Source organism: Phragmites australis, chromosome 2 (assembly GCF_958298935.1).
Source record: "Phragmites australis chromosome 2, lpPhrAust1.1, whole genome shotgun sequence".
NCBI lineage: Eukaryota > Viridiplantae > Streptophyta > Magnoliopsida > Poales > Poaceae > Phragmites > Phragmites australis.
This window is the reverse complement of record NC_084922.1, coordinates 18,417,498-18,432,156: the sequence shown is the minus strand read 5'-3', so window position 1 is coordinate 18,432,156 and position 14,659 is coordinate 18,417,498. Positions and strand designations below refer to the sequence as shown.

Here is a 14,659-nt window from a genome sequence, read left to right as displayed (position 1 = left end):
ATTCGTTAATTAATACCACTAAGTCTTGAATCTAACTATATTCTTATCTGTAGATACTTGATGAAACAAACAAAGAAGAACAAGGACTCCATTGCATTTCTTGACCCTGAGGCCACTACAATATCGGTCATCCAACTTCACCTTGACTTCAATGTGGCCCAAGTGGCCAGGGCAATGCAACAATATTCCAAAATGCACTACCTGTTGGGCGCCCATAACACTTGTGGCCATTGAATCTTACTAGTTATTTGCCTCAAGTGGAACTTGGTCTGATACCTCGACTCATCAAGACTAGTAGGACGAAAAGGGAAATATGGAGAGCGTGATTACAACGCTATAAAAGGACTCCTCGACGCGAAAGTTCTGCCTGACTTAGGTTACACTCAAATGCTCTCTAATCGATCCCTCTTTATGCAGGACTTTTGATAAGTACCTTCGAGCTCAACCTGACTACAATGAGAAAGACGGCCGCAAACTGACACACAAGATCGGGTTTGCGGTAAGTGCTACCTAACATATTAGCAAATGCTCTCTATTGCTATTTTTTTCCCTTTTGATCTAACACTAAATTTTCTATTCAGTAGTGCCACCAACAACCACCGGGCAACGCCTATGGATTCTATGTTGTGTGGAACATGCTCCTCACGCTCCGCACGAAGGATCTCAAATCCCTCGATGTAAGTTCAATACGAGATGATTCGTAACTAATTTCAGTAATTAGTTTAATTCTATTGTAACATGACAATGGTTACGTGTCAAATTATGCTGGGGATTTGACGCTCTTTTTTCGACAATGGTGCAATCCTGGAGATTTGACGACGGATTGTCAAGTTCATAGTGTCTGAAGTCATCAACCCACATGGTAAGTTCCACTATAGAATCCCTAGTTTGTGATGTTTTGTGTAATATGAGTTGATCAGAACTTTGTAACATATGTGATTCTATAATGAATAGATTGGAACTTTGTAACCATTGCGATTATGTGATAAAGTGAGTTCTTATATAAGTGTCTTTGTTGCTATGAATTTGGATGTGTTGCTGTTATTTGCAGGGAGAATATGACTGCCAAATCCTAGCTACGCTCCAGGATGTAGCCAGGAAGTAGGCCAATCCAGCATGATAACATAAACATAAGTGACGGGTAATGTATTTTCTCGTTACTTATGTTAAATATAAGTGACAGGTAACGTAGGTTACCCGTCACTTATGTATTCCCCTCAGCACATGTGTGATAGACATAAGTGACGGGTAACCTAGTTACCTATCAATTATATTAGGATATAAGTGATGTAAGTGATAATGAATCCGATGAGGATTCTCCCTCCTATGATGAACTCCTCCATTTAATCAATGAGCAACAAAGGGTTCTTAAAAAATAATCTAAAGAACTTAAGAAATTCAGTGTCCTTAATGACATTCATGATACCTTTGTTTCTAATTAAAAATAATTATTGAGCAAATTCAATTTGCTAAAAAAAAGAGCATGATGAGCTTAAGGAAAATTTTGAGTGTATTGAATATCAATCTAAGGCCCATTTGGAGCAATCTACCTCTCTATTTAATTTTAATCCCAATGTAGATGCTTCTACTTCTTGTAATGATTTAATTGATATATCATGCTCACTCTTTTGCAATGAGATATGTGTTGAGAATATTCTTGTAGAACCATCTAATGAACTCATTGCACAAAAAAATGATGATCTCAAGCAAGAAGTCAAAACTCAAGAAGGACTTGGTAAGATTAAAGGGTAAGAACCATGTTCAACTCCCTCAAGATAATCGTGCAACCATGGTGAAGAAGCTTGCGAAGGGATCCATCGTGACATGCTTCAAATGTCATCAAGAAGGCCACAAGTTCTTCCAATGTAAACAAGTCAATAAGGAGACCAAGGACAAAAAGAAAACAATGAACCTCTCCAACAAGACCTCCAACATCTACACCAAGCCCAACTACATAACCAAGACTAAGAGCAACCACTACAAGCTCAAGAAAAAGAATAATGGCAAGGAGGTTACACATATAGTTGGGAGAAAGAATTTAGGTGGAATCAACCCATTTGGGTATCCAAAGAAGTCATCACTAATATGAAAGGGCCCCAATCGGTTTAGGTTCCAAAGAAGACTTGAAGCCTAAGACGGCTATGTGGATTTAGAGACTTGGCTCACAAGATAAAGTGAAGGTTCAATCGAAGAAGCCAAATGCATAAGATTGAGCACTTTGATGAAGATCATGATCATTATATATCTAAATCCCCATCCAAAGATAATGAGGTAATGGTAGCTAGTCTTTTGCTCATATTTTTTGAACCATTCCATTGTCTAGGATTGCATGTACATATTTCAATTTATTGCAATGCCAAGTTTTCATATGGTTGCTTGTATTTATCTCTAACCCATGAGCAACGTATATGGATTATTAGTTATAGGTTCTTTTCATGGCATTAGTTTCTCAATTGGTATCTTTTATGTACCATGAACCAATCTACAGGGTACTCTCCCTATTGTTATCAATAACAAGTGCATATGTCTCACAAGTATTCAACACTTGTATGTATATATTTAGGGAGAGTATATCCTATGGATTGTGATTTTGAGACTAATATGTGTTACTAGATATATCTTTTGTAGTCTCATGGAGAAATCAACACGTCTCCGGAGGTATGCAACGCTTAAATGTTTCAATTGGTATCATTGTTAGTTCATTTCTATATTCAATCACAAAAAAGGGGGAGATTGTAGCGAAAATAACCCTATTAGGCCATGATTGTGATTTTGGTGATTAATGACAATATAGTCATTGAGACTAACATGTTTGTTAAGAATATATGTTAGTATGTCTCATTGATATAATACATCAAGAAGTCACCGCAACTGGGACAAAGTTTGATTGAATTGGAGAAGTCCTAGGAGAATTGACCTCACCGGAAGGTCCGGTGCAAAAGAGTTTGTACTCACCAGAGCATTATGTACAGAGGTTGATAGTCTCATCGGGTAGTTCGGTGCTCTGTGTGTTGAACTCACCGAAGTATTTCTACCAAAAGGGAAGAAGGCTGAGGACCTCACCGGATAGTCTGGTGATCTACACTGGGTAACACCGGAGCATTTTTCTAGAGAAGAATGCAAGTGCATAACATTAAAAATCAACCCACCGGAAGGTCCGGTGCTTAGTTTGTGGACACCGGAGTATGGCACCGGAGTATTTCTTGTAGAGGCAACTGTAATTGCTGAAGAATAAAGATCAACTCACCGGATAGTCCGCTGATCACAGAGATAGTTGCATCGGAGTATTTCTAGAGAAAAGAAGAGAAAAGTGCACATGAACAAGTAGGTCCATTTATAGAGCATTTTTCACACAAAAGATTAGCAAACAATCAAATTGTGCACACAATTCTTGATGCACACATGAACTTCTCACAAACATCGAAATTTTTTAAAAGACCCCATCACGAATTTTATAGGATAATGTCCACCAAATCTATGAACACGAACACAACATGAATGCGACAAAGAAAAGTATTCGATTGTGTCGCCCTCTGACCTATGATGTACGAACATGGAGATGATGTGGCGTGCGATGAGAAAGAACCAGAAGAGGTCACTAGTGGATGCCAGAGTGAAGGACAATAGTATCACACACCTTGATGATGGCATACACTTCGCACCTGTTACCATGTACACCGATTAGGCAAAAGGATGAGAATGATGATCACCGAAACCCTGTGCAAGGAGGAAGACGTGGAATGCCAAATATGGTGCCATCATAGCTTGAGGTGGTTGGATATCGTAGCAACCCAATATGAGATAGATGTATCTGGCACCAGTACAGTTTAGGATGGTCGAATCTAAAGGTGTCCTAGCCTAGGGGTAGTAGGCAGAAGGCTACTTCACGGAAATGAGCTATAGAACATTATGTAAGCCTCTACTTCTGTGGATGCATAAATGGAAGCTAGGGTTTATTTGTCTTAGCTCTTGTGGCAGATGAGATTTTGGATGCTAGAGACTTGCCAAATAGACTCCTCTTTGAGATCTTACCAAATAGACTCTTAGTTAAATGAAACTAGCTAAGTGACCGTGCATTGCAACAAAAACACACATATTGGACACAATAACATCAAGCATGAACTCAAGGTACAGAGTTGTGGATGCGCTATGGGAGCGTCGCCGAATGAATACATCTAGAGCAATGTCGTAGTTTAATTTTAGATAGGATCCAAAAAGGAGGAGGAGATTATCTGCTAATTTTCCTCATAATTTCTTTCTTTATTTTAATTAGTAAAACAAGTCCTATATCCGTAGCGGTAACGAGGTATGAGGGCTGGATGACAAGAGTGGATGGCAAAAGTGAGGGACACTGACTACAATATGAGGCGTTGAGATTTGATTCGAGGGTCATCGTCGAGTTTGTGCACATGTGCACATCTTACCTCTTGTGCACTTGATATTTCGCCTAAGAAAACAATGGCATGAGACATAGTTGCTATAAAAATGAACACATTAATTGGTTAATCTTTGCCTAAAATGCATTTTAGGCCCTGTACCATGTGCTTCTTTATCTCCATCACACGCTCTGTCTTAAGGTTCGTACTAGGTATTTTACTCCCATTGTATGCTTTAATGTTGTACTTTTTATATTTGTATTCACATCCTCAACACATCGCTATATGAATGTGCTACCAAGAATGTTAGAGTGAAATGTACATTAACAACGTTTCTAAATTCTGAACACATGTACATCCGGAACATCAAATGTATACATTTTTGTACCATAAGGAAAATAAATTTGAAATTTAAATATGGACATGTGCACATCAGATTTTAAAACACAAACAAATATAAAGTGCACACGAACAAGTAGGTCCATTTATAAAGCATTTTTCACACAAAAAGATTAGCAAAAATCAAAGTATGCGCACAATTCTTGATGCACACATGAACTTCTCATGAACATCGAAAAAGTTTAAAAGACCCCATCACAAATTTTATAGGATAATGTCCGCCAAATCTATGAACACGAACACAACATGAACACGACAAAGAAAAGTATTCGATTGTGTCGCCCCCTATGACGTACTAGTGAACATGGAGATGATGTGGCATGCGATGAGAAAGAACCAGAAGAGGTCACTCATGGATGCCAAAGTGAAGGAAAATGGCATCACAAACCTTGATGATGGCATACACTTCGCACCCGTTACCATGTACACCAATTAGGCCAAAGGATGAGAATGATGATCACCAAAGCCCTGTGCAAGGAGGAAGACGTGGAATGCCAAATATGGTGCCATCATAGCTCGAGGTGGTTGGATATCGTAGCAACCCAATATGAGATGGTTGTATTTGGCATCAGTACAGTTTAGGATGGTCAAATCTAGAGGTGTCCTAGCCTAGTTGTAGTAGGCAGAAGGCTGCTTCACCGAAATAAGCTATAAACATTCTGTAAGCCTCTGCTTCCATGGATGCATAATGGAAGGTAGGGTTTTTTTTAGCTTGGCTCTTGTGGTGGCTCTGGATGAGATTTTGGACGCTAGGGACTTGCCAAATAGACTCCTCTTTAAGATCTTACTAAATAGACTATTAGTTAAATGAAACTAGCTAAGTGACCGTGTGTTGCAACAAAAACACACATATTGGACACAGTAACATCAAGCATGAACTCAAGGTACAGGGATACGGATGCGCTATGAGAGTGTCGCCAAATGAATATATCTAGAGGAATACTATAGTTTGATTTAGATAGGATCCAAAAAGAAGGATATTATCCGCTATTTTTTCTCATAATTTCTTTTTCTAATTTTAATTAGTAAAATAAGTCCTATATTCATAGCTGATAACAAGGTATGGAGCTAGATGACGAGAGTGGATGGCAAAAGTGAATAAATTATTCTAATTTTAGATATTTTTATTATATGTAAGGAGAGTAGAGGGAACATGTAGTTTTAAATAAAATTGTGGCTTTCAAAAAAAAGTTAAATGAAATTGGAAAATACGGGACTTGTCAAATTGATATAAACCGATAGGAGGCGCTGACGGGCAACCCGCAGAAAGCCCGGGTCAGACGAGCGACGGCGACCGGATGGACTGGCCTTCGCCCATCCCTCCTCCCCTCACCTGCACGGTCACCGGGCCAACCCCTCGTGTTCCCCCACCGGCCTCACATCCCAACCGCGCCAGTGCGTCACCGCCACTCCTCCGCGCCCACGCCCCCCCCCCCCCCCCCACACGCGCGCGCGCCACCTCCCATCCCCGTCCCCTCCCCAGAATTTCACCACCACCACAACCAAAGATCCCCCTCCAACTGCCTCCTCTGCTCGCTCCCCTCCCGCGCCCCACCTCTGAGGTGAGGAGAACCCCACACGAGCTTCCCAAACCCAACACGACCCAGCCGGTGCTCCCCCTCCGATCGATCCCCTCCTCCTCCCCTACCCGCCTCGCGCGTGCGATGCAGCACGGGAGCGTCAGGCGGCCACACGCGGCGCGGTGAGTGAGATGGTGCGCTTCTTCCGCAGCGGCAACCTCGCCTCCAGGGTCTTCGAGCGCCAGCTCCTCTCCCCGCGCCCCGGCGCAACCGTACGCCTCCCTCTGCTTCCTGTTCGGTCCGTACCGGTGTCTGGTAGGTGCGTTGCAGCGTGGGGGGCGGCCAGGTGTGGTAGTAGTCTTCCTTCCGAGGAGGGCGGCGACTTAGGGGAGGAGAGGGCTAGCTGTGGTTGCTGTTTGGAGTTCGCCTCAAGATTGTGTGCTTAGTTTTTGCTCTACCTTTGTGGGCTTGTGAGGGTTGATACGGCGATGTCTATGCAGTAGAACAGTGAAGTTCGAGATAATAGATACCTGGCATAGCCTTTTTCCCTTTTTTTTGTGGTGAACATTGAGCTACATATCGAGAGTTGGCGCAAGAGAACACCTAAACCCTCAAGCCACCCCTGGCCCTACCCACTCTGATGCCTGTCATGCTTGCAAAGAACGCTGAAATGCTGGAAAAGAACCATGTCAAATCAGGCCTCCTGAATGCTATTGCTAGGCAAATGCTCCAAATGCTTGTTAACTTGTCCTGTCAATTTTGGGACTATATGTGACTAATGTGCTAAAGTGAGCGTAGGTTAGCTTGGAAAATGTCGCTTTAAGCTATTCTAGCTCGAAATTATTTTGAATGATACATTTGTGCAATAATTATTAATACAATATTACCTTATCAATATATATTGATATGAAGTTCTGTTATCCGCCTGGTTTATGCTACCGAATAGAAAACAAATGTGGAAGAATGTCCAACTTGACACTGAAATTAGGATATAGGGACAAAGCATCTTGGAACTTGCTCACCAAGTGCACCATTTTTTTTTTGTAATTATATACAATGGTAGAAATGTGTGGAAGTTAGCAATCCACATGCCAGAACCATAACTTATGCATCAGTTTCCTTGTACAGTTATTACTTTTATCTTTTACTATTACTAATACCTTTATTATCATTATTGTTTTCTCATCATCTTTTTAGTTGGATCTTGTGTATTTCATCTCTAGCCTACCCCAACTTGCTTGGGATAGGCTTTGTTTTTGTTGTTGTATATACAATGGTAGAAACAATCGCCTAATTTGAGACCTAAAACAATCACAAAATAATCTTCTGCAATGTTTCTAAATTTGTGATCTTAAGTATCCCAAATTTAGGTCAGATAGAAACAGACATGAGACGCAAAAGATCAAGTTTCTATATCAATATGATGTATCTCATATGCTTTTGTTATGTCTGAGCAGTTGCACTTGTTTCTTTATACTTTTGAAAGGCATTTCATAATATTTTTTTTGCTTTAGTATCTGCTGGAATGGTCACATAATTAGGCTTATCATGCTCATCAAATTGAATTTGATTGTTCTGTTATGAAATCACTAGAATTTTTATTGCTACTTAAGATCTAACTTGTCTTTTGTTGTTCCCATACTGTTTACAGGTTAACACTGTTCGACAGTTCTATGAGAATTTAGTCCCAAGCCACACTATATATGACATAGATTGCCCAGATTATTCATTTCGCAAGTTCACTGACGATGGAAAATATCTTGTGGCTTTTAGTCGAAACCACCAAGATTTGATTGTATACCGTCCCATCTGGTTGACATATTCATGCAACGAAGAATGTGATTCTCATGATCTTCCCCCAAAATCAAAGAAGTTTGACAGCTTTTTTAAGCAGCTCTACTCAATTCCACTTGCATCCAGCAATGAATATATTTGCAAGGACTTTTTCCTGTACATGGAATGCCATCAATTTGGCTTATTTGCAACATCAACTGCACAAAGTAACGATTCAAATGCCACTGAGGGTGCAATACATGGGGTGCCATCAATTGAGAAAATAGCATTCTATCTTGTGAGGTACAATTATCTTGTCTCAGGAGGAATGCAGTTTCTGGGTCCAAATTACAGTATATTTTGTAACCATTGTTTGCATCATTTGGGTGGATTAGGACATCTGTGTTTGTGTTACCAGGCTAGAAGATGGTGTGATACTGGATGAAAAGGCTTTCTGCAATGATTTTATCAATCTGGCTCATAGTATTGGTGCTTACTTGTACGAGGATCTGCTTTGTATTGTCTCTCTGCGATACCAAACAATACATATCCTACAGATCCGAGATTCAGGCAACCTTGTGGAGGTACGCAGAATTGGCACGTTCTGCCGGGAAGGTGACGATCTATTTCTTCATTCACATGTCCAGGTATCTGCATATCTTAATACTGCAACTTTGTTGGATTTTAAGTGCTTTACACTAATTTTTCTTGTTTTCTGTATGGGTTTGTAGTGTGCACATGCCAATTTGTCTTTACATATTCTTATCAACATTTCATTTAGAACATATCTATAGTGTCCTGCATGGTCATCATTCATCAGGCATCTACGCTAATCTATCTGACAATATCATTACAATACTGTTGTGGTTTTAAAGCTATGTATCCCACGTTATCAATGTAGATTACCTGGAGAAGGTATGTTGATACCTGTTATAGTTGGTTTACCTATTAACCAAATGAATGGTGATTGCCCTGGAATTATTTCTGTTGTTAGTGTTTTATTGTTTCTGAAGTATCGAAAAGACATTGAATTTGAATTATTTATTATATTATAGATATTTGAAAATAGAAAACGTATCTAAACTCAGAATCATTTGTTATTGTCATTCCCACACATCAGAAAGGATAAAAAAGATGCTGTACTAGTTACAATGACAGAGTGATGGGGTAGTAGATCTGTAGATGTTTGTGTTAACTTTCAAGTTACAGGATTAGAAGATAGAACTCCAAGTGCCACTGGCTGAAGTACTGGATTGTCGTATTGAGCACAGTAATGTTTGAGAAATGTATTGGTTGCTAGACAAAGGACAAGTTCAGAAAGCATTAGGAGGTGATGATTGCAGAAGGAGGAAAGCAGTTGAGAATCTTTACTTGTGCAATCAGTTCAATTTTGATGGGTCACAAGATATAGAGTCAATAGCTCAGTAACTTCCAGTTTAAAATTGAAAGCAGCATGTATTTTTGCTTCTGATTGCAAAAAAACGTGTACTCTGTATCAATGTATGATATGACTTGTGGATGAAGAATATGGATACGCCTGCATCTGTTCAGATGTGCCTTTGTGCTGAAATATTTGATTATTTATTTTCTAATGTCTTGTACACAATCAATCTAAATGATATATATATATGATGTTCTTAGTGGACTTGATGCCTGCAGATTGGTCATGGGGGTTCTTTTCTTCCTGGCATCAAGCAACGGTTGCTATCGTATATTTTTCGCAAGACTTGGAATGAGGTTTTGGATCAGACTTCGGTTAGCTATCTTATCTTGTTTGAATCATTTTCCAGTAATGTTTGAACTTCTACAGTACATTCTAGATCATGGACAAATACTCCAGAATCAATCTAATTATTTAAAACAATTAAGGAAAGCTATATTTCTTGTTTAATTTACCCCCTATTTGTCATTCACAAAGGTTGCTACTTTCCCTATCCTTCTCAACATAGTGATTATTGCTTCTTTTGTAATGTTAATTTTGTTTATTCCTTCATTGGTGGTACTACTGCCTTTGTAACCATGCTTTGTTAAAGTGAAAAATATTTTCTTTCTTCTTGTATGAACTTTGAACTAGTAAATTTGTTTGCAGAGGGTCCAGCATCTGAAGAAGAAGTTCTATTTTCACTTCCAAGACTATGTTGATCTTATCATATGGAAGGTGCCCATTGTATATTATTTGCTGTATTTTGTTTTCACATTGTCATTTCTTCCCATTATCTGGTTAGTTGAAAAGCTTTTTAATTCTTTACTTGCAATTACTGTAGTTTAGTTCCATGCACCAAAAAAAAAAAAAAAAAACTGTAGTTTAGTTCATGTTTGCTAGCTGCCTAGCTCTCCGAATAACATGACCATGAGGACAGGACCTGTGTTTTTTAATATACTTATCATTTTCTATCAAAGATTATTTGCAAGAGGTGCTTACAACATGATAGTTGAACAGGTACAGTTTTTGGATCGCCATCACCTATTTATCAAGTTTGGTAGTGTGGATGGAGGGGTGGGTAAATCATTTTCTTTTTCCTGTCATCCTGCCTGTTGCATATCTGGATGTCATCTAACTGCAAATACTTTTTGGATACCTCTAGGTTTCTCGAAGCACTGATCAAAATTTAGCATTCTTTGCTGTGTACAACATGGAGACGACAGATATAGTTTCACTCTACCAGGTATTTATTAGCATGGAAACGGATATTGTGCATTACCCCGTTGGCGTTGCTTTTTCATATGTTGAACTTATATTATATAAATTGTCAACAGAATTCATCGGAGGAACTCTATTCTTTGTTTGAACATTTTTATGACCATTTTCATGCAAACCCACAAGATTCATCGCATGGAAAATTTATCTCGTCGCACTCCAATGATGTTCATGCTCTTGATCAACTTCGCACCATTAAAAATAAAGCAAGCAGCTCCTCACAGGTAATATTAATAGAACAGAGAGTACGATCCATTTTGCAAAGACCATTTTAGTTCTTGATTCCACAAGATATGAGAACTTGCGAACTTGCGCATGTAATCTTGCTAATTGCCTTGTTTTTGTCGAGGATGATATGCTTATTTCCATTTGTATCACCTCATATTTCAAATTTGATGTATTGAAGTAAGAATATGTTGACTTTACACAGAACAAAATACTAAACTTACACAGAACAAAATACTAAACTATGTTGACATATTAATTTAGGGAAGAGCAGCACTGAATCTCCAGTGTGCTATTTTTTTAAACGCGGCATATAATATTTAAAGGCAAAGATGTCAGTACAGCAATTTTATTGATGAAGTATTGTTTTTCTTAGTTGATCATTGGATAAAAATATCTCTTGTCTAATTACCTTTAGAGCTAATTAACCTGGTATTTAATGTGTTAGGGATGTGCTAGTTGTATTATATTAAACAAAACAGTTGAATCTTGTTTTCGAGCTTTGAGCATATCTTCCAGTACATACGAGGGGTAAAATACTAGTTGATGCACATGTTTTTCTTTTTCTTTTTCTTTTTGACTTGATGAGTGCCGTGGTTTGCGACGGTTAGAGGACTCATAGTACCCTAGTTCATTGAGCTCTAGTTGCTGGGATGAGCCTGTGCCACTTCCTTGGCTTTACCATGGTGCCTAGCGGAGCACTATCCTAGCCCACCACACCTCCGCAATTATGCTCGGCCTAATTGTGCCCTCAACTCCACCCGCTAGCCTAACTAAGTTGCAGCATGGCATGTGTTGCTCCTCTGGCCTTGGTCTGCCATCATGACCCATGTCGCATAACTTTTAGCCAGATTGAGCACAGCCTAGATTGTAAGATGTGGCCTTACTCGACAGCGACGAATAGGGCGATGGGGGGCGGGGTCTGTACAAGCCTATTGGTGGCGAGAGAGAAAATTTAGAGGATGGGAAGGGGAAGGTGACCAAGGAAAGAAATCCATGAGAGTGGGAGGAGTCATTGGGATAATATTAAAATTTGTTACAAATCTCGTTTGTTTTGTGAGTTTTTTTTTCATTTTTTTTTTAGGTGTTAGAAGTTGTTTTAGGAGGCTTAAGAGGGAGGGATGAGGTAAATGAACCACTGCCGCCGCCGCAAACCTCAAAACTTCTAAAGTAATAATAGATAATAGATTTTTTTTTCTTATTCAGATGCTGGCTTGCTGCTCAGGGGTATTTAAGTTTTTGATATTTTCTTATTATTCATTCTTAGGCTCTTACTAGATATGTTGTGAGTAGTTATCTTATTCTGTTTGAAGATGTTATGCTGAAGCTGATGGCAAATGCTTCTTGCTTTATATTTAGCAGTTTGTGAAAAAGATGATGGCATCATTACCTTACACTTGCCAATCACAGAGTCCTTCACCATACTTTGACCTATCCCTTTTTAGGTATGATGAGAAGGTATGTCCTGACTTGTTTGAAATGTACACTATAAGAAATGTATATGCTCAGCTTGGCTAGTTTCTTGGTTGAATCACTTGCATAATTTTAGGTCCTATAGTCAAGTTAAAAGTTAAAGAATGAAAATATATATCATGAAGGTTCCACGGTTCCACTGTGTTTTCATAATTCTGATCACCTTTTTCTGCTTGTCACATTGGGTATTAGCGTTTTTGAGTTGTCAATACGGTCTCACACGAAAATTTGTTCAGGGAGCACACATTGTTAACTGGAATGTATAGAGGAAAACTTTGGCATGTTTGGCTTTATTTGTAATCTGACCTTAGAGATGACATGCACCAAGTGACTCCTGAATGCACATCTGGAAATTCTTTATAGCCTGAATGCTATTGCTCTATTAGTCATTATTTGCCATATGCTGATGTGAATAGAAATATAAAATTCAAAATAGAAATTTAACATGCAGAGTTCTTAGAAAAATATAACTTCACCTCTTCTAAAAAGATTTGTTAGTCTAAATTTATTGTATGTATCAGTTGACAAGAATATTAGTTTCATACTTAAAATGAAACTTGTATTGTGTGACTCATCAAGGGTAGCATTCAGTGTGGAGAGTTATGAAGGGTTAAGATGGCCTATACATTTAGTACATGATTGTTTGTATGTGAGGTATTTCCTATAAATTTAGTAGCCATAAGCCCATAATCCCGCGATATGCAGAGCCAAGAGGAAAATTAGTTTGTTAGTTCATTTATGCATTTCTTTATCACGTAACACTAATCAATGCACTACGAGGGCTTACAAAGCAGTGATGATAGCAGCAGCGATTAGAAGTTTTGCATTTTGCGCCATTTTGTTGTTTTATGCAGTTACACAAGCCTGTTAATCATCTTATTGGTTTGCCACAGAAGTTGAAGTGTACAATAATATTAGTTTTCCTTCCCTGTTATTAGATCTGTGGTGATGTTTTGTTTCCCTTTTCAGCTGATTTCAGCAATTGATCGTCATAGGCATTGCACAGAGCATCCAATAAAATTTATATCAGTGAGGCAACCAAATGTTGTCAAATTTAAGATCAAACCAGGTAACTCTTGGTCCATTGTTGTGATCATGCATCTAGATTCTAGAGCTAGCTTTGTAACACAAATTTTGGAATATATAATCAGTTTGAGGGTGCTACAAGAAAGAAAGTATAACACTTGTTTCTGCAAGCGGTCAAAACATGAGCTTTTCTAGTAGTTATTTTACTTAACGTAACAATATCTTTTTTTAAACTCTGCAGGTTCAGATTCTGGCACTTCTGACAGCAGAGCGAAAAGAATTTCTTCCTTCTTGTTCCACCCATTTTTCCCGCTTGCACTTTCGATTCAGCAGACTTATATGCAGCCAACTGTTGTCAATATTCATTTCAGGAGATAGAAAAAAGAACAGCTGTTGCCTTACTTGTATTTCTGTCCTTGGTGAGCTTGCAGCACTGCTCGCTGAAAATTTTGGCCATCTGTAGTAGGATGTTTAGCTGGCAGATGTTACGATAGGTGGCAAGAGAAACGAGAAAGAGTAGTTTGGTTTCGCTTCCAAACAAGTACAAAATGCAAAGAGGCTCACTATTCATCTTTGTCATTGTGGCTTCGTACTGCTGACCTATGCTTCTAGATGGCAAGTTTTGCTATGAGTGACGCTTCAGGTGCGCTTGCTGCGGGATTTAACGGCGTGTATGGTTTGGAGTGTGGTGATCTGGTTCAAGATGTTAGTCTGGGGCAGTACAGGTTGAGATTATGCAAGAAGGGGTTGTATAGTTGGATGCTTGAGGTGGGGGCATAATTGAAGTCGAAAATATGTAAATTATTCGGAGCTTGCTCTAGAAAAAACGCAAGCCATCGACGATTGCATCGAGCTGAGCTAAGAAGGGTCCGATTTGTAGCGACTTGTTCCGATTGTCACGGGGTCAACCATTTTGTCCCACTAATATGTTTTTGTTGTATCGCAGATTGGGACAGGATTTGCGCAAATTTGGGTTACCTACATTTCTTAGGGGAACAATGGTGCCATCTGTAGCCTTTACGTAATCGTGAGACAACCTGTTTGTTTTTATTGTGGATTTTATATTGTGAATTTTGAAAAACTGAATTGTAAAAATTTAGATTATAAAAAGCTAAATACTGTTTAGTAACTTTGAAATTTGAATATCTTGGATGTTTTTTTTTTTGTTA

At 38.9% G+C, this 14,659-nt stretch overlaps 1 protein-coding gene across 4 annotated transcripts; it reads left to right on the top strand.

Annotated features, from left to right (window-relative positions):
• The first annotated feature begins 6,205 nt into the window (after positions 1-6,205).
• On the top strand, positions 6,206-14,375 carry LOC133901731 (light-mediated development protein DET1-like). 4 transcript variants are annotated; one of them, XR_009906761.1, is made up of 11 exons: positions 6,206-6,567; positions 7,947-8,371; positions 8,487-8,715; positions 9,728-9,823; positions 10,158-10,226; positions 10,509-10,565; positions 10,654-10,734; positions 10,826-10,990; positions 12,351-12,436; positions 13,434-13,533; positions 13,732-13,749. XR_009906761.1 is itself a non-coding variant. In XM_062343193.1 (11 exons), exons 1-11 carry the CDS (start codon positions 6,487-6,489, stop codon positions 13,866-13,868), a joined length of 1,539 nt encoding a protein of 512 aa, XP_062199177.1. In that variant the 5' UTR covers positions 6,208-6,486; the 3' UTR covers positions 13,869-14,375. The 4 variants fall into 4 exon arrangements, 2 of the variants coding, with proteins under 2 accessions (XP_062199177.1, XP_062199187.1); XR_009906762.1 differs by having other exon boundaries at positions 6,207-6,567; positions 12,354-12,436; XM_062343193.1 differs by having other exon boundaries at positions 6,208-6,567; positions 12,351-12,449; positions 13,732-14,375.
• Positions 14,376-14,659: the final 284 nt, after the last annotated feature.